The sequence below is a fragment of the Rattus norvegicus genome, chromosome 1 (genome assembly GCF_036323735.1).
Source record: "Rattus norvegicus strain BN/NHsdMcwi chromosome 1, GRCr8, whole genome shotgun sequence".
NCBI lineage: Eukaryota > Metazoa > Chordata > Mammalia > Rodentia > Muridae > Rattus > Rattus norvegicus.
In genome coordinates this window covers 224,481,662-224,501,847 of record NC_086019.1, presented here as the reverse complement: position 1 = coordinate 224,501,847, position 20,186 = coordinate 224,481,662, and the positions used below count along the sequence as shown (strand labels likewise).

Here is a 20,186-nt window from a genome sequence, read left to right as displayed (position 1 = left end):
CATTATGATGGCACAGAAATGGCACAAGATGCAGTCACATCCCTTGCACTCCAAACTTCTAGGGTCACTTAGCAATATGGGAGTGATGTTTTATATTGAATCATTCCTTCTCTCTGAATACTACACCCTTCCTAGTGACATCTATGGATATAGAAATCATTCACCAATCCTAATTTCTTTCCATGTCATTGTGCTTAATAGTGATACAAAATCCGTTCACTGTCTCTGCCCTTCACCCAATCGCTGTGTCTAAAACAGCTCACCTAACACATTTCCAACCCAGGTCCAAGTCAGCACTAGAAACAAGTTCAGCCTAACGGACAGCAAATCATTTCGTGTTTTAAAAATATCTTTTCAGTTGTTCCCTTAACAGGTATGAGGCAATCTGGCACCTCCAAAATAAAAAGGATCACAGAGCATCAGGGAGAGAGGGTACTTACTGGAGGTTGCTGTAAAACTTGCCACTTAGAGCCCAAATCAATCTGGGCTGAGATTCCCTGGAGAATGGCATCAACAGGCTACAATCAAAAGCCCAATCAACTCCAATAATGAGCTGTGAAGTATTAGGAAATAAAAGCCTAGGGAGAAAGTGATGGTTCTTCTCGGGGGTCCTGGCTGCAGCTGAATAATACCCTGCCTGGATCACCCAGAAAAGATGACATCCCTAACTCTGTGGAGTCCAAAACCCCATCTGCTACTGATCCTATGAGGCTGGAAATCTAATTTGCCCATCAGGATAGCTTTGATCTGCTCGGGGCCTGCGCCCTCTCCAGTTTCCCTCTTGGTGATGGACGCAAATGATATTTTCTTGAGCAACTTCAGTTCTTTTGGATACAAATTCTGTTTCTGATTTAGATGGTGAATTGAGGGAATTTGGAGCATGCGAGACTGCCACCGGGATGGAGACCAAATTCTGAGACATTCTCGAGGGAGTTTGAAGTCAGAGCGTATCCACCCTGTGTTGTGGGCTGCATGCACACTGGAGGCCACTTTCCTTTGGGGTGCACTGGCAGATCCTAAAGTCCTGTTTCCGGCACCTTGTGATAAGTGGGGTTACCCCTGGTGACTCCAGTTTGAACCATCATTTTTCTTTTGGGTTGCGCATCCCATGGTGATCTTTGATTTTTCTTTCTGCACATAGACATAAATATTCCCTGGTATTCTGCCTTCTTTTCATGGTGAGAACCTTACCTTAGATGCTCCTGGTAATTTACGCCTCACATTTTCCCCACTGACAGTAGCTTCCCATTGAAATGACCCTTCTGGAATTCCACTTAGAGCAGAGACGGGAGGGAGATTATCTTCGTTTTTCTTTTCTTCCTGCTTCTGGGTCCCGTCACCTTCCTGCTCAGCTCCCCTCCAACTAATTTAGTTCAAATGATTGAAAAAGAAAGTTAGAGCACAATGATGACTTGAATTCCACACAATGCTGTCAAAACTGATAGCATTTGACATTGGCATCTCTATGTGACAGTTCTGAGTAGGTCTTTATGTAAGCACATGATATGTGTGTGCCTAGTGCCTATAAAAAGATCGGGTATATTTGTGCTACTGACCAGACATCATAAACTGTTTTTTGCTTATGTCTGGCCAGAGCTAGTTGTAACGTTCAAAGCACTGCACGCACCCCGCATGTTTATTCTGGGCCTGCACTGAAAGTTTCTTGTACAACTGAAGAGTAAGGAGGGAAATGTCATGAAGACTTGAATCCAGGCACAATTTATTGAAAAAAAATTAACACTTGCACAAATGAATGTGACGATGGATGAAGTAAAATGTGAAGATGTTTTGTCTCTCAAGACCATCTCTCAAAAACAGGGACTCTGGATATCTAGAAATAAGCCATTTTTGATATGTTCATGGTTGGACTCAGAGACTAGTACCTTAGAAAATAACTGTAGAAAATACCCTGTGGTTTCAAGTGTATTCTTAAAAAGTTATTCATTGTGGTGGGCATATGATGTGAGAGGGTAGGAGCCGTTCTCTTTCTACCTTTATGCAATGCTAACAGATCATACTCACCATGTTTGCACAGGAAGTGTTTTGCCCACCGAGATATTTTACCACTCCTAGAAATTCCCTGGAAACCAATGATGTAACAACTCCACTTCTGGTGTTATATTTGAGAGCATTTTAAATCAGATTTTCAAGAATGCTGTGCACTCCTGTGTACATTTGGGGCACTGTTCAACAGCCAACCACAAAAGCAAGCCCGACCGATCTCCATCAACGTACAAGGAATTGAGGGAGTAAAGCACAATGGAGGATTAGTCACTGTTTTTGAAAGGAAGGAATCACTGTCACATGCTACAGTAAGGATACGTTTCAGAGCAGCATATAAGTGAGTTGGTCCAATCGATAAGGGACAGGTACTCAGTGATTTCCCTTAGGTGAGCTACTTAATCAAACGCATCAACACGGGAAGCATCATAGTGGTGGGAGGTGGAAGGCAGAGCGATAGACATTCTGAATTCCATTCATACAGATGAGATAGGTACTAGAGATCCGAGAAAGTGGTGTGTAGTTACTAATGCTGTCCACACAAAAATTGCCAGGAGGGTTAACTTAGGTTATACTTTTTAAAGGCCAAATAAGAGTCTAGTAAGTTTCTTTACATATAGGTGAGTACAGTTCTATTTCCCTATATAACCACATCTCTGTAATTCTCTGTATTTAGTTTCCCATTTCTTTTGTGTCCGTATTCATAGATATGTGAGATGGGTCATCTGATAGCATTGCACATGTCAAAAGAAATGAGGAAAAAAGGTTAGACGTGCTCCATTGTGGGAAACTGAGTGGGCCAAGATGCTCCTCTAGGTCTCTAACATGATGGAAAATTCCACTCAGCCTCCTGTGGCATAGAGGTGATTGTGCGGGCGGGTATCCATCTGCTTCCTACCCTGAGTTCGGCAATCTCATGGTCCTCTTAGAAAAACAAAGGCTGTGCTTTGGGCTGCCTCTCTTCACTGTCTTTCTGCTCAGTTTTCACATCAGCTCTCCTCTCTGTGATATGTGGTGACATACTTGTCTTCGTGCCAAAGAAAGGTTCATTGATGTCATCCAGTGACTGCAGAAGCCCACTGATTCATCTCCCCCATCAAACACAAAACCAGTCCCAAGGGAACAAAATGGATTACTGTCCAGGAGGGAAGACTTTTTTTATTTTAAATCTGAGAGGTATCGCACTGGTTTCTAAAGGCATATACTATCGTACTTAATTTCTCTTCTTAAGGAGAATTTAAATTTAATTTTCTTCCATAGTGAGACAGGCTGGGAACTGTTGCCTCTGCTGGTTGGTAATAGAATTTAGTCAGAGCTGAAGTAAATTGGATTCAAGCCAAGAAATAAAATGATCTAGGTTTCACAATTTGATTACAAGGTAAAAATGGAAAAGTAGCTAATCTCCTATATATATAATACAAGCAGGCATTGCCTTAACCGTGTATAAGACACAGGAACCCCACCCTTACTTTTCCTGCTGTGAAGCGGTGTAGCTTTTAAGGAAGCCTTAATTCACCCATGCAACACTTTTTATGAATTCTAGAAAAGTCCACAAGCAAAGGTTACCTCGGTGGCAGAGACTTTTATTTGCAAGCCGTACTCCCCCAGTTATAATTTGGACAAGTCGGGGGCTGTGTAGTTTACCCTTTCTTCTTGAGATACCTGGTTTGGTGTCTGGGTGTTCATTCAACACATTTAATTAAATGTGTTTAAAATGTGGGTCCTTGAAATGACTTCCATTTTGATCCAGAGCGGAACTAAGGTAGGACATGAAAGGCGTGTGCACTGCAGAATCTTAGGGGGCACCCTGAGGTTCTGAGCTGTGGTTCACCTCGGTCCTGCTCTGGTTTTAATGAAGTCAATTTCCAGTCAAGTTTGGTTTATCTGGGCAATTCTTTGAAAATGGACTGTCACACGAGCCTGGAAAGATGGAATTTAAAATTAGTCATTAATTCTTCTGCATCCACTTTGTGAGTAAACTTCTTGCTATGATCATGACTGTCCTCAGGGTCTAAGTTTTTTTTTTTTCACTTTTGTCTTTCAGATCACTACTGATCTAAGGCAGCGGTGCACAGACAATCACACTGGAACATCAGCCTCAGCCCCCATGGCTGCTGGCATCATTGCCCTGGCCCTGGAAGCCAAGTAAGCCTCGATCTCTCTTTCTTACCTCTGGTGACAAGCCCCTAAGTCTAAGAACATTCTCCCACGCCCCCCAAACATGTAGTGTTTAGCACAATAGGCCAGGTGGGAACATTCCACGCCAGTGTTTAAATTTCCAGCAATTGAGTTTTTCATACATTTTTGTTGGTGGGAATAGTGGCTCACACCTGTAATCGCAGCACTTGAAAGGTCGAGGCAGGAAGATTGCAAGTTTGAAGCCAGTCTGGGCTACATGCGGAGTTGCACGTCCGCGTGAGATCCATAACAAAGGATGTATTATGAGGCCCTGTCGTAAACTAACAAACACAAAACAAAACAATAACCGGAACTCATTCAATGAGGGGTTGGGATTTATATATGCTTGAAAAAGCAGCCTGTGATTCCTTCATTATGGAGTCGCAATGCTAGCCAGTTGGCTGCAACACTCTTGTCCTGTTGGTTTTTCTTTTAGTCTGGGAATGTTCAGGTTGGCCTTAGATGAGTGAGGAGCACCGCCCTCTCTGTTCCCCTTATTTGTAGCTCAGCAAGGCAGCTCAGATTCCTTGATATCCGTGCTGTCACAGATTGACTCTGTAGAACAAGATATGTCAAAGTCACATGGCAGGACCCCACAGACAAGGACAACCCATTTATCTCAGCTTTGCTCCTGGCCCTTCTAGTCACACTGTGTTTAAAGCCCTTTGAAAAGCCTCCATAAGCTGTTTGTATATAACACCTCCTCCTCTCTCAAAACAAACGGGTTCATTTTGACATAGCTCTTTGGAAACCTTGTGCAGATTTAAAATCTCTTTGCCTCAATCTCAAAACTTAAGATGTCCAGGAATCTGAAAGTTGTAAATTTAACACCCAGATTTATTTGATAAACTTATCTCTTGCTATTTCTGTCTGTTCTTATCCCACACATTGTGAACATGCCCACCTTACTGTGTCAGTGAAGTGACTGAGTCCCTCTCTAAAGGTTTTGCACTATGCCCGTAATTAGCACCATTTCTGAAAACAAATCCGTGAGTTCCACGCACATCTGGTCCAAAGACCGTTTTCAATGGGGGATTTGAGGGTCTATTCTCTGAGGCTTTCCCCGAATGAAGATACTAAAAAAATAGAACTAGAGACTAAGGACATCAACATTTCTCAGAATGAGCTTTGCATTCCTCCCCTTCTGTCTGTGCGCTCCTGAGAATGCAGCTCCAGGAGGTGGGAAGGAGGAGAGGAGACTGAGGAAGCTAGGGCCATGACATTGGAATGGATAGTTTGTTCCCAGTACCCAAATGACTCCTTAACATTTGTAATGACCTTATTGGTACGGAGACCAGAACCGAGGTTAATGCTGCCCTAATACGCTGTGGCTGCATTTTGTGGCACCACTTCCACATCTGGTGCCATATATTGGGTAGGCACCTGCCTATGCCTCATCATTGGGTGAACGTGCATGCGTGTGTGTGTGTGTGTGTGTGTGTGTGTGTGTGTGTGTGTGTGTGTACATACATACATATTTACATTCACTATGCATATAAAGAGCCAATGCTCTTAACTGCTGAGCCAGCTCTCCAGCCCTCATTTGGGTTCCTTTTTGACAAGACTAAATGTGAAATTCATTTTAAACATCCTCTATCTCTTAAGGTGCTGGGCAAAGATTTGGCAAACAACTGGCACTTACCCTGTGAAATTCTCAACTTTTTTTGCAACTTTTCACTCAATGTTCTGGCAGCACAAGTTAATTATCTACGTTTTTTATCTTGCTGGAGTCTAAAGAGGGTCTTTGAAAGAAAAAAAAAGTATTTTTCCCCTGAAATTCTAAATGGTTTCTCTGGAATATTTTCTTATCTGTGAAATATTGAAGGGAAATAAAAAAAAAACCCAGAACTCATAACCACCTTACTCTCACATAAAGACCAGAATCTCAGACTCTGACTTAGCCTTTCAACATCATAACTACCGCTGAACACACTAAACTGATTCTCCATTATTTTAGAAATTACAGCAAACCCAACTGTTTCCAATGACAGTTCTCTTAAATACTATTTTAATAATACTAATTTCATAATAATAGTATTATAAATACTACAAAGCTAACATGCACACCCCACTTAGTGACACCCCAGTCATCTGGAGGCTGCAGAACATGGAGAGAGAATGCAGCTCTTTTCCTTATTTTTCCATGTGGAGAATTTTTTAACATTTGTTCTTGCCAAGATGGGCATAAGTAGAGGGAAACCCATATTGTCCAAATACAGGTTATCTGGAAACCACTGTGTTTTTGGAGTGTAGCAAGCCAGTTCCATCGTGGCCCTATAACAAGTGATAAATAAGCAGTCGTATAAAATGAGAAGGAATAGGCCTCTCCCTGTACTCTATTGATTTGACTTATGGCCAACCTCTGCCTGTAAGTGAAGCTGAAAATTATAGGAAAGAGGTCTGAGTTCTCTAGGAGTGGGTCAGGAGTGGCATTAAACTACCACCAGAATAAGCACTGGGGTTGGCTTTGGGGCAAAAAAATTATCTAAAAGGAAGAAATTGCAGAGAGGAGCTCAAATAACAGTGTACCGAGGCTGCAATTGCTCTCCAGCTAAGCCTGGGCTATGTCCTGCTCGTTACTCACTTCCTGAGACCTAGCCTTGCAATCTTCTCTTATACTCAGTAACCATGAGCCCTGGCATTTTGATATTCAGCCCTTACGAGTGCAAGCTGATGTTACTGCTTTGAAAGGAAACCTGAGAGAAGTTTCAGCAACCAGAACTATTGCTTGCGAGGTCAACCTTCTTTCCAAATGCTCAGACTGCTCACACAGAGCTTGCTAGGCAGCAGATAGGCTAAACCTTCAGGTCAGCATACTGCAAGTAGAGGGGCTAAGCTGTGTCTTACTGCATGGCCCCATTACTCCTACACTGATAAAGCAAATGTGTCCTACCCTCCCCAGTTTCTAGATGACTGTGTTTGCTTGGCACAAGGTGGAAAACTCAAATCCTCAGGTTCCATAGCCTGCATCCTCTGTGTTTCTGGTACCTACCTACCTCTTGGGGATTTGTTGAGATCACTTGGAATGCGAGTCACACTACAGAATGAGAGACACGGTATTTTTTCCGTTGGCATTGGCTATGTTTTTTCGTGTCATTATTCCCTAAGCAGTGCAGTACAGTAAAAGCTTCCTTAGCATCTACACTATACTAGGTGTTAGGGTAATCTAAAGATGAATATAGCATATGGAAGTATGCCAAGGTTATCTGCAAAAATGGCCCTTTTTACAGAAGGGTTTGATGTCTGTGGGCTCTGAGGTTAGTGAAAGGTCCTGAGGCCATTGCCCCACAGAGACCCAGAGAAAATGGATTCTGTCCAAGAGTGAATGATTTGAACTCTTCCTCTTCTCTTCTCTTTGTCAATCTTCCCTCTCTGGTTAATCAGGTGGCTTCTCCCCTTTCGCTCATACCTCTAAAGCCCATGAACAATTCCAAGCTAAATGAAAACTCTATCATCTCACAGGGGAGAAAAACTAACTTTCGTGTTGGAGATCTCTGGGCACTTTTATTGTTTCAGAAAGTTTGTAGTGTGCCAGTAGTTGGGATTTTGTAGATTTTAAAATATCTTCTGGTTTTCAGCAGACCAAATAGGGAATACAGACTCAGGAAGGCCATTAGTAAAAAATGATATGCTGTCATAGAGTCAAACTGTAGAAGGTCAGCTAGAATGAGCATGGTGGGGAGTGGACCTCTCTGGCTGAGTGGTACACACATAGCAGTTGATGTCCGCTAAGCAGTGCAGGAGGGAGCCACATCTGTAGGCATCTGCATCTGGACCTCTGCATTCACCACGTGCTCTAGACTCAGAGGACAGGTGGCAAAAAGAGAGTGAGAGCAAATGATGCTTCCTGTAAAACGATTTACACGGCTGAGAGAACTTTCATTCAGGAGAGTCTGAGCAATACGCCTTGACGTAACCCTTCCTAATCCTAGACTGCAGTTACTAGAGCAGAAAAGAAAAAACGTCAGCATTAGCTCGAGAAATTCAAACATGGAGCTCACCATTACAAAGAACCCTTCATTGGAGGAGTGGAAAATCTACCCTCAGCAATCAGGACATGTTAATCTACATAAGAAGTGTTAAAAAATGGATTGAGTCAGGCAGTGACTTCTGAAATTATTTAGATATAGAGGTTATGGCTAGAAGACCCTTCCATGAATCCTCAGTTTAAATTATCTAAATACTTTTTCCTCAAATTTCATTTGAGGAAAGCTAAGCAGGCTAAGAAATAACTTACTTTGAGAAAACCTAATACACTTAGATTTAAACTAAGAGAATAAACAAGTGTGTATGGTACATATTAAACTTTGGCTGCTCTAGTATCTCGTAAACACACGTGTACACATGCACACATTGTCAAAGGGCTTCATCCACGTTCTCTTTATTACTTGTCTGCTATTTCCTATGTCTACTGGTTTTTAGAAGATGTCATATAGGTTCATGTGAAACACATACAGTCTGTAAAATATTCTAGAATGTTTAGGTAAGCATTGTGATACTGACATTTTCATGTATAATACTTTCCTACTGAAACGTAAACTCATTGGGAATAAGAATTATACTGTATAATCTTTATTGATAGATAGTAATTATACTCAACACCAGGGGAAAACGTTAAGGCAGCATGGTATATCCAGGGAGAATTGAACAGGCCATAATTGAATTTTTTTTAAGTCACTAGCTATTAAAGCTAAATTCTCACCAGGGAAGCAAATGTTCACTGCTAGCAGACATACACGATTCATTCATGAAACCTAAAAAAAAAAAAAACTCTTGAGGGAATGACTATGGGTGGTAGGGTGGTATAAGACTTGGTTGAAAAGAGAAATTGGTTAGCTTGATGCTTCAAGGTGGAGCAGTGCTCTCTTTCATAGTCTTTATGACTTCTAAGTATCCCACCGTTAACAAGGTTAATTCTTAAACACAGATTAATTCATCTATGAAAACCATTTTTCTACTTTCTCTAAGAGGGCTGGGGGAGGGCTGGGTCCTACGTCAGCTGGCAGAATGACTTGCTTGTATGTATGTTGTTGTCACACTTCTGGTCCTTCTGTTACTGATGCTCAGTCCTTAGTGACTTGTCCCTCCTTTGTTTACATGAGTCCCCCAGGAGCTCCTAAGGGAAGTCCCTCCACCTTTGGTCCTGAGTGGGAGATCCTGTCAGACCAATAATGGCCCAAGTGAGAAGAGCTGCCACAAAGCCAAAAGATGATTCACACCATCTGCCATGGCTTTAAAATAAAGTTCTGAGTAGTCTTTTCTCGAGAGATTAAATGACTTGCAGTTTTTGCAATTTGAAAAGCTCATCTGCTCAGGCTTTCTGTCGCTCTGTCTTACCAACCACTATGTCTTTTGCCTTACCTCTCTCTACAAGCTATCCCATTGATATGTACAAAAAATGAATGGCAGTAATATGTGACCCACTTATGGTAAGATACCAGGGGCTGTTGAGAAGACATCTGGAGTTTTTTGACAAGCTAGCTCTGAGTTAAAGCAACTCAGGGAGCTTTGTGTTCCGAGAACTGAACATAATCAGGGGAGATTGTACAAGAAGGATTCGATAGCCACAGCATTCGATATTCTGATATTAAGATTCTGATATTAAGTCTAAATATCAGACTTAGTATCTGGATAATGATACTCTGTATCCAGTCTTATCTTCTTTTGTGCTGTCATCTTAATTAAAAACACATCTCATTATTAACTATTGTTTTTGAAAAATTTCCCAAGAGCTACACTGAGCTCTATGAAATGTTCAGTGGGTGGGGGCACAGATGTGTTTGATTATTGAGGTAGCATCGCAAAAAGACATGCCCACTCCTTTCTTTAAGCAGTTTCACTCCATTTAGAACGTAGAAAAAATCCACATGCACTGAGACACCCAGGCACACGTGTCCAGATTCTGTGCAATCACCAAGACAAGGGACCGGGTATTGCATCCACACTTCCTGGTCGACACTCATGCATACTGTAATACAGCAGTTCAGACTTGGAATTCAGCTGAGGTTTCTGGCATAAGAAAGATGAGTGAATTAAAAGGCAATCAGGAAAGAGTTGACAAGGTTTGTGAGGTGAAGAACAGCAAAGCAGCACACATTTCAACTTGAGGCTGAGCGGACAGGGTAGGGATGTACTGTCCTGGATTATTCCCTATAGTGAAATAATTGTAACCAGACACACAGAGCAGTTACCACAGGCCTTCTGCCAGGACTGTGAATGAAAATAGCTTTGTTATGTCTACATACACGCAGACAATACACTCTGTCCTCTAGCACTCTTCAAGTTCAAATTATATAGAAGCCAATTTTCCCTGGACTTGCCTGACTGTACCTTAAGTAACAGTTTCAAATAGGATGACTTCCAAAGGTGTCCATTATGACTGGAAAAGCCCTGGTCAGCAGGCTCATTCACTTGAATTGTCTTGGGAGCTAGCCAGTGTTTCCATAGCCTTAGATGAGCAAACAGCACCATGTTGGAGACTTGAACTGCTGCAAAGACAAACTGAAAACAGAAATTTCTAAGGGATTCTTACCTGCTTCTTTTTGCTTAGCTGTATTTAGCTGTATTCTGGTGCCAAGATATGCTTGCATACAGGAGCCTGGTATGGCTGTCCTCTGAGAGACTATGCTAGCACCTGACTAAGACAGATGCAGATACTCACAGCCAACCAGGACTGAGCCCAGGGACCCCAATGGAAGAGTTAGGGGAAGGGCTGAAGGAGTTGAAGGGGATTTCAATCCCACAGGAAGAACAACAAATAACACTATCAACTAACCAGACCCTTCAGCGCTCCAAGGGACTAAACCACCAACCAAAGAGTATACATGGGCCTGTCCATGGTTCCTGCTGTATATGTAGCAGAGGACTGCCCCATCTGCCATCAGTGGGAAGGGAAGCACTTGGTCCTGTGGAGGCTTGATGCCCCAGAGAAGGGGAATGCTAGAGGAGTGAGGCCAGAGTGAATGGGTGGGTTGGGAGAGCACCCTCTTAGAGGCAAAGAGACAGGGTGGGTGTTTGTGGAGGGGAGACCAGAAATGGGGATAACATTTGAAATGTAAGCAAATAAAATGATAAATTAATAAGTAAAATATCTTTCACTGAAAATATGCAATTGTAATAATATTTTCAAATAAGAGTGGTTCTTATTGCTATAGTAGTCCTCAAATCTACTTCTTGTATCACTGAATAAATCCTGTTTTTAAGCAACCAGATATCAGGAAAGTCTCATGTTAGAATGTTCTAGATGGCTTCAAAGGAGTCTGATCAAAGTATGGGTAACATGGAGAGAGAGAGAGAGAGAGAGAGAGAGAGAGAGAGAGAGAGAGAGAGAGAGAGAGAGAGAGAAAGAGAGAATATGCTTTAGATGATATATCTTGAGAAAAGGAACTAAAGCAGGCTAAGGTCTAGTTGTTTTGCTGAACTTAGTCTGGTACCATTTATAGAAATAAATACACTTGGTATTTTCCCATGGGATTCTAGGAATTCTAAGAAGCATAAAACCTGGTGAGACTACATGTCCCTGGGCCTAGATGTCTTGCAATGAGAACTGTGGTAAATGTCTTGGGCAATTATTGACTGAGTTTTGTGTGCCAACTCCCACAGCAGTTATTCTGATCGTTTTTTAATCCTCAGGAAATGCCTAGCACTGTGTTTATAAATGTTATAAATGACTGACATAAAGTTACTTTTTAAAGTGAACAGCAGTGAGTATTGATTTCTTTCCATTAGAAATTGCATGCCTGCTCCTGTGTTCTTGGCTATACAGGCTGCTACCAATAGATTAACCTTTGCAAGAATACCCAATACCATTGCTTAGCAAACCGACTAATGTCTTCCTGAGTTTGTAAGCAATATGTAAAAATTAGTATTTCAATTTAATCTCAGAAGATTTTGAATTTTACCTACTGCTAGGAACGTTTTGTTCTTAATAGTGCCTGTGGCCACCCCTCAGAACTAAGAACATTTTTCTTGTGCCCATTACTTCCTACCATTCTTTACTACTTACTCAGTTTCAGCAAAGTCTATAAAAAGACATCGCTGTGACAGCTCATCCCCTAACTTCTACCTCTGAGGACTCCAGCTTGAATCCCAGTTACCATTCAACTCTCTGTCTGTACCAGGTGTTCTTGGGAGGCTGTATGGGTTTTGTTCATTTAAATTTTAAGAATTTAATACATCGGTGCTGTATTTACATCATTTCTTCCCCTGCCCTGCATCCAAGTCCCACTCAATCTTGAACTCATGACCTCTTCTTGTAAAATATAGTGTGTGTTTGTGTATGTGTGTGTGTGCACGCGCGCGCACGTGCGCGTGCATGCATGTGCGTATGTATGTATGTATGTATGTATGTATGTATGTATGTATGTATGTATGTAACTTGCTGTGTCCACTTAGTATTGCTCGTATATACATGTTGAGGACTCGCCTTTTGTGATTTCATACTCTTATTAGGAGATCAGCCCTGAAAATGATGACCCTCTCTCTAGTTATTAACTGCCTATAGCTCTTCATTAAGGATGAGACCTTGTGAAATTTCTCCAATATGTATTGTCATGGCACCTGTTTCCATGGTGGTTTTAGTGGTGGTGGTGGTGGTGGTGGTGGTGGTGGTGGTGGGGGTGGGGGTGGGGGTGGGGGTGGGGGTGGTGGTTTGCTGTATGTCAAGCAATAGGCTACCTGATCCTCTGGCTCTTAGAATCTTTTTGTCACCTCTTTTGCCATTTTCAGTAAGTCTTAGGTATATGAGTTGTGCTACAGATCTGCCTATCACCTTGGGCTGAGTTTTTATAGATCAAGAAGGATTTTGTTGATTGGTTAGAAAATTTTATACATTTCCTATTTATGTGTTGAGTGGTTGTTGCTTTTATTGTTGTTGTTCTTGTTGTTGTTGTAATATAAGTAGTTATTAGGTAAATAATTGTCTGTAGATAGGGGATCCAGACTTGCCTGTAATTCATTTTGAAACCCAGGCTAGCCTCAAGATCATTTTCCCACTGCTGCAACCCAAGATGCCAGGTGTGTACCACCACACCCAGATCTAGGCTGACTTTTGAATCAATATAGCCTATGGCTACCCTGGTTCAGGCCTATAAACTTTACTAGAACATTTGTTTCTCTTGTCCTAAACAGAATAATTTCCCATATGACTAATAGGGCTGAATTTTAGTAATCAACTAACTCTCTCTCTCTCTCTCTCTCTCTGTGTGTGTGTGTGTGTGTGTGTGTGTGTGTGTGTGTGTGAAATTCTCTTTTATAAAATGTTAATCGCAGTATATTTTCCAGAGAAGAAAGGAAATAGAAAATATAAATGAAACATTAAAAAGCAGGACATTCATATTGACATGAACAAGTTGGTTATGACATTTGTCATTTGAAACCTTCTCACAATGTATCCATTATAATATAAACTATGATACCTCAATAGAGCCCAAGACATAGAAAATGCCTTGTGTGTGTAGCATTTCAGTACTTACTATCATCTGGAGTTAAACTCTTAGTTCAGCACTGTGGATGATTTCATTTCTTACCAAGTAGCCATATATGTGGCAAAGATGATACAGACTTTTTCGTCCCAGAAGTCTGAAGTCTGGAAATATCACGTCTAACACCTGAGGATCATAGAACACAGACTGTAACATCCCATATGTGAAGCTGGAGATTCTGCTTGCTACTGACCGCACATGTATGTGCATAGAGCAGCAAAGGGCAAACAAGACATAGAGAATGACTTACTCCTTTCCACCAAGTAGCTGTGCTTCACCATATACTGAGCTGTATTCTTGATTACCAAGCTCATTTCATCCCTTAAGCATCCCAAGGTCAGTGTCATCACCTATACCTCAGATAGAAGATGGGGCCCAGAAATCTTCAGAGGGTAAGGGGTAGATCTAGAAAATAAACCCAAAGTCACATGACACAAGAATGCATCACCCTACCGGTCACTTTACTACTCTGCTTAGCAGATGGCAGCTACAGCTATAGGGGCTGTGAGTTTGGGGAAGAAAGTCAAACTTTTGGGCAGGATGATACAAAAACCTTTATAGAACGAGAAAGATTTAACATACATTTTAAAAATGAGTGGGCATGTGACTCATCCTGCAGATTTCAAAGCCCACAAAATACTTTCTAGCATTTAACTGCAAGTGATCCATAGATGATGATGATAAACCCCTAAAGGCATAAGAATCAGTATGCTACACTAAATCAGCGATGAGATACTAAGCTTGTACACAATGAGTAAATGGATACTAGGAAGGAAAGAAGGGAGGGAAGGAGGAAAGGAGGCGGAAGAGATGGAAGGAATAAGGAAGGCAAGAAGTCTTCCTGCAGTTGTTTCAGTGGTGTGTACAGGTATCAGTTTCTGAGTCTGCAGGGAGTAGACTAACAACCATCAAGTTCCATTTTAAGTCTGAGTGTTGACCATATAAAAGAAATATTAGTTGAGCTGTTCTTGCTACTATAGTTTATTTATTTGGAAAGACATTTTCACACAAGTCTGAAATGGTAATATATCTTACAAATCGTAGTCACAAATATATACTTTCTTCTTGATATCATTGAGCATATGCCTGTCACGATGCTAAGAACTGGTGTACTTCTGTACAAACATACATGGTCCATAAGGATAGCGCATGTGTGTTTGGTTTTGAGCCTGGCTGTCATGCACTTATATTCCTATTAACAGATGGAAGATAAGCATGGTACAGAGGAGAAAACTAAGCCATGGAATGATCAATGATGATCAAGAATAAGGAAAGCCATTAAAGAAGTAATCACATGCATGCTATGACAATGGTCACAGAGTAATTTACTTTATTTTGGGCTGTCTTCAGTTGTTCCTGAACTATTTGGTGGCCACGATAACTACATTTTAACTACTTAATCCGCCCACAACTTGCCATCTTGGCTAAGACTGGACGTAAAAAGGCAGAGAGTGAAGGAGAAAGCCAGAAAAGCAACCCATTTGTATGATTGAAAATGGACTGATAACTGCTAGCATCACTTCAAAGATTGAAATTGCACCTCAGTTCCAACAAATGTAACAAAAGACCTTATGTTCATGCCCAGTAGTCATTCTAAATAGCTAAAATACTTGGTATATAACAAGAGAGCAAGGAAATAAGGGAAAAGACAGTAAATTCTGAGGCAAGGAGGTGTGGTCTTTTCACAGCTTTGGGAAGCCTTCTTGCGGAAGCTCTGGGAAACCTTTACAAATGTCCTCAGAGATTGTTGCCCAGGACAACTTCGCAGAGAGAGTTCTCTGCTTGATTCGTACTCCCTGCTCTGCACTTAAGGGCCTTTGGAATAGACATTTAATGGCCTCACTCTCTATAGCAGATGTATTCAATTTTATAATTTTCATTGTGTTAAAACTCTCAATTACATGGGATCCCAAACCTGAAATATGAAATAATTGTTATCAGTTTGGCTGGGAATTGTATAACGTTGGAAGATTGCCCAGAGAATTTCTGGTCTGTTGGGAAGCATTTCACTGAGCATAGTCCAGGAGAACAATAACGGAATGTGAGCTGCTTAAGAACAAAGCTGTATTTTGAGAAAATATTCTTAAAGCAAGTTTTCCACTGATGTGCTTTTGTTTGAAATTTTCAAGTGAACAAAAGTTACACATTGGTTTCACGTTGGAAAATGGTGCATACGTCTTTGAAATGCAGAATATCGGGGCTTGGTTTTGTGTGTGTGTGTGTGTGTGTGTGTGTGTGTGTGTGTGTGGTGTGTATGAATGTGTTGTGCGTGTGTACAAGTGTGTTGCTTTATGATTTTTTTTATTAAAATGTTCAGTTAGCACATGAAGAATTAGGTTTTATTCTGGCATTTTTATACACTTGTTGGCTAACCACCCTGCTTATTTTCCTCTATCCTCCTGAATGCCAAGCCTCCCAGTGCCTGTTATGTCTTTCCCCCCACCCATGGAATCCTTCGTTGTCATCTGTCCTCTTGCCATCAGCCCCTTCCTCCACACCTCTTCTTCCTAACTCACTCTTATCTCTAGCTTCATAATCTATACCTCCCCTCTCCCTCACTTAACATATATGCATATATGCATGCTAAGCTAGGATCTCAGATGATAGAGCATGTAGGATTTTTGTCTTTCTTTTTATTGTGAATTGTGTAGCAATAAACATAAGAGTGTATGTGTCTCAATGGCAGGATGCTCTCCTTTTGGTATATGCCCATGAATAGTTGTTTAGAATCTTCCAGTTTTAATTACTCAAGAAACCTCCTTAATATTTTCCATATACACTCTACTAATTCATACTCCCATCAGCAGCGAATAAGTGTTCTTCCTTCCCCACTTTCATTGTTGGGTTTCTTGATGTTAGCCATTCCGACTCTGAGGAGATCAAACCTCAAAATTATCTCCAGTGTAGATTCCTCCGATGGCTCGGGATGCTGAGTACTTCTTAATGTGTTTCTATTGAGAGCCATCTGTTTGTTTCATTGACGCATGTTTTGATTGCCGGAGATTGGTAGGTTTGTTTTTTTTTTTTTTATGTTTTCTAGATATTGATCCTCAATCTGATATCTAGCTGACAACGATGTTCTCCCATTCTATAGACTCACTGTTGGCTCTCCTGAGAGTTTTCTATGCTGTACAGAAGCCTAGTGATTTCATGCCTACCTGCTTGTTAGTTCTTGGTGCTGTTTCCTGTGCTATTAGAGTCCCGTTCACAAAGTTCTTACCTTAACCCCCATCCTTATGTGTGTCCATATATTTCCCTCTAACTGTTTCAGTTTATCAGGCTTTTTATTAAAGTTCTTAACCTATTTTAAATTTATTGTTTTGTCGAATGGGAGATATGGATCTATTTTCATTTTTCTCAGGATGGATATAGACGTTTTTCCTGTACCACTAGTTTAATAGGCTAGACGGCCTATTTGTTTTCCAGTGTATGGTTTGGACACCTTGGTAAAACGTAAGTGTCCATTGCTGTACCGGTTTACTCCTGACACTGTTATTTATTCTACAGCTATGCATATCTGTCTTTACCCCAGGACTGTGCTGTGGGAATCTTTTATTTTCTTTTAATCATGGTGAGACTTGTAATTATCCAACTCATCCTTCCAGTTTACCACTATTATATTGGAAGCAAACTAACATTTCTCCAACACTGACAGATGCCTGCAAGAACACTGCCATGGCCGCCAGTCTTATTATCAAGAAGCCATTTTAAAATCCAAGATTATTGTCACCTGAGTACTGACATACATTTGAAGTAGATGTGTCATATTACCATGTATGTAAATACCTACATACATGTACTTGTATGTGCATCTCCCCTAAGCAATCTTCTTCAGCAGCAGTTTTTAATCTCCAATGCCTGGATAATTATAAATATTGTATATAAATACTGGGTTTAAATATTCTTAACACTCATTTTATCATGAAAATATTTTATACTTTATTATCTTCCACTTCCTCCTCCTGTATTGCTTTCCCTTCAGATCTTAGTCATGTCTTTACCCTCCTATTCCTGATAATTTTATTTTAAATCAAACTTTTAAATAAAATAATACATTATCAATTAAAGACATCACGCAAGCTATTGAATCAGCTTGCACCTTGTTTATTTGAGACAGTTTCTCTCAATAATCCTGAAGCTTACCTATTGGCTAGATTGACTCACCAGTGAGTCTCCAGGATCCTCCTGTCTTCACCTCCCAATATTGGGATCATCGGCTCTCACTGCCATACCCAGCTTTTATGTGCAGGTACTGAGATCTGAAGTCGGGTCCTCATGCTTGTACTGCAGGCACATCATTCACTGAGCCACTGCTGGATCCTAGTTCTTGGTATCATTGAAACTGGCTTTCTCATTCAAGAAAAGTTCTTAGAATTACTTGAGTCTTTTATATTGGCATAGAAATGTTCTGGAATCACCATTAGTTCTGTATTTTGGGGAATAGAATTCGTTTTGGAACTAGGAAATATTTGCTTGTTGACTCCTATAATTTATAACTTTAATTGATCTCTGTCAGCTACCTCTGTCCCCTTTAAGAAATATATCTGAATATTTTGATTTTTTCTGAAGATAGTTACTTGTCTTTATTCATTTATGATGAATTTTTCATGTCTGTTCTTATTGGTCAGTGTTATGCACAAGTCATTGCTGGTTCATGTTTTGGAGTCAGATTGATTCTTGTTCCAATTTGCCTGAACAGCCATGGATAAATGAAACATAGCCCTTTCTTGAGGTCCAGTTTCTTCATGTGAAATTCGTGCCACTTGTCACTAGTATTAAGTGAATTTACATATATGGAAAGTTCTAAAGAGAATGGAAGCTGATATCATCATAATATTTCCTCCATCATGTCAGCCAACCATGCTGTGTGAAATGACAGGGTAACTATAGTCATTCCTGTGGATGTTGTGTTTTTGTCTGGGTTATTTTTAACCATTTTCGCGATCAGTTGACATTGCTTCATCATGCCTATGAACCAGTTTTTGCTTCGTCAAGGCTTCACTGTGAGGGAAACTTGGGTGCTTTCTCACCATTCGTTGATATTTAGATATAATTACCCATACACACTAGCCTTGTTAGGACTGCTTCTTAGAGAAATGGATTGCTTCATTTCTCCTCCCATTGATATACTGCTTCTTTCGACAGTCTGCTCTCAATCTCCTTTCAGCATCTTTTACTTATGTCTTTTTCCTAAGTGGGATTTATAGTATACACTTTATTTTCCTGGCATCGTTCCCTCCCTCCCTTTCTCTGCCTGTGGGATGTATATGTGGTGGGTGGGTGCATGCGTGCATGCGTGCATGCATATGTGCGTGTGTCGCTGTTCCATCCCTCAGCCTCCTCAGTACTTTTTATATAAATGAGCTATTTTCTTTCTTCTGAGTTAAATGAATTAAATTCTCTTGATTTGACTGGAGTTCCTTAGCCACTTCATTTTCCCAACCTCCTATCAAACCATCTCAATGTACAAATGCCTGTAATATCTAATATCTTGCTATGAGATATTTCCTTTAGACAGCACCAGCCTTTTTTGTAGAATCAGCCTCTGTGTCTTTGTCCGTGCTGGTTTCTCTGGCTAAGTAGTAATGTTACATGTAGATAATGTTATCTGTCACTCATTTTCTGAAGTAATTATGCCCACTCTTGAACTTGAGGGTTTCTTATTTGAGGAAGCTTATAAAATAATAATTTAAGGCGAATGGATTTTACAGTAGGGATTTCTTGAGGTATAATGTTGGGCTACATTGATTGCTCCTATCTATTTACCCTCCCACCTTTAACACTATAATCTGCATTTCTATAACAGGCCATTTTATCTCGTTTATTTCCTACCATAGTTTTTAGTTTCTTCCCAAGAAGTCAGCTGAAGTAATTATTGAGTCTTACACCTCTACACCAATTTACCTTTCAGTCATCCTGGGGTATTCTCTAATATGAATTTTACAGTTGAGAGTTTTTAGCTTTGACATTTTCTTCACAGAGCAGATAAGCTTTGCGTGTCGGGGTGTGTGTGTGTGTGGACATCCATGTAGGTTCTGGCAGGTCCTCAGCACTGCATGAATGTGTCATCTGCTGTCAGTTCTAAGGAATGAGCCTAGTCTGAAACTCTTGACTTTATTTACTTTCACTAGAACAAAGATTCTTTATTCTCTCCGAAAACTAATTTTTCAGGAACATCGTAAGCTAGATCATGCTTTGTTTAGGATTAGTTTTTTCAATTCTTTAATAAAAGTTTTAAGGATTTTTCTCTTCCTATTTGCCATGAAGTATATACATTTTTACAACCAATTGAGGTGGTCTGATTCTTTAATACTTATTAACTTGCCAGTTCTCTGTGGCTTTTCCCAGTCACATTTGACTTTGATAACTTACAAAACCTACCTTGGAGCATGGAAGCCTGGGCTGTGGGGGACAATGCCTGGCTTCTAATCCCTACCTTAATTATCTTACTAGTTATTCTTCTTTGAAGGGTGTGAAGCTTTCTGAAGTTAGGTTTCCATATCTGTAAAAGGGAAGCAGTAATGC

General features: G+C 40.6%; 1 protein-coding gene across 4 annotated transcripts in view; it reads left to right on the top strand.

Annotated features, from left to right (window-relative positions):
* Pcsk5 (proprotein convertase subtilisin/kexin type 5) overlaps window positions 1–20,186 on the top strand; it is a 430,528-nt gene that overhangs the window by 192,503 nt on the left and 217,839 nt on the right. For all 4 annotated transcript variants that reach the window (XM_039109729.2, XM_039109692.2, XM_063264264.1 and 1 more), the window contains exon 9: window positions 4,046–4,146. In XM_039109729.2, the coding sequence (XP_038965657.1) occupies window positions 4,046–4,146 (101 nt within the window). The remainder of the gene's footprint in view (window positions 1–4,045; window positions 4,147–20,186) is intronic.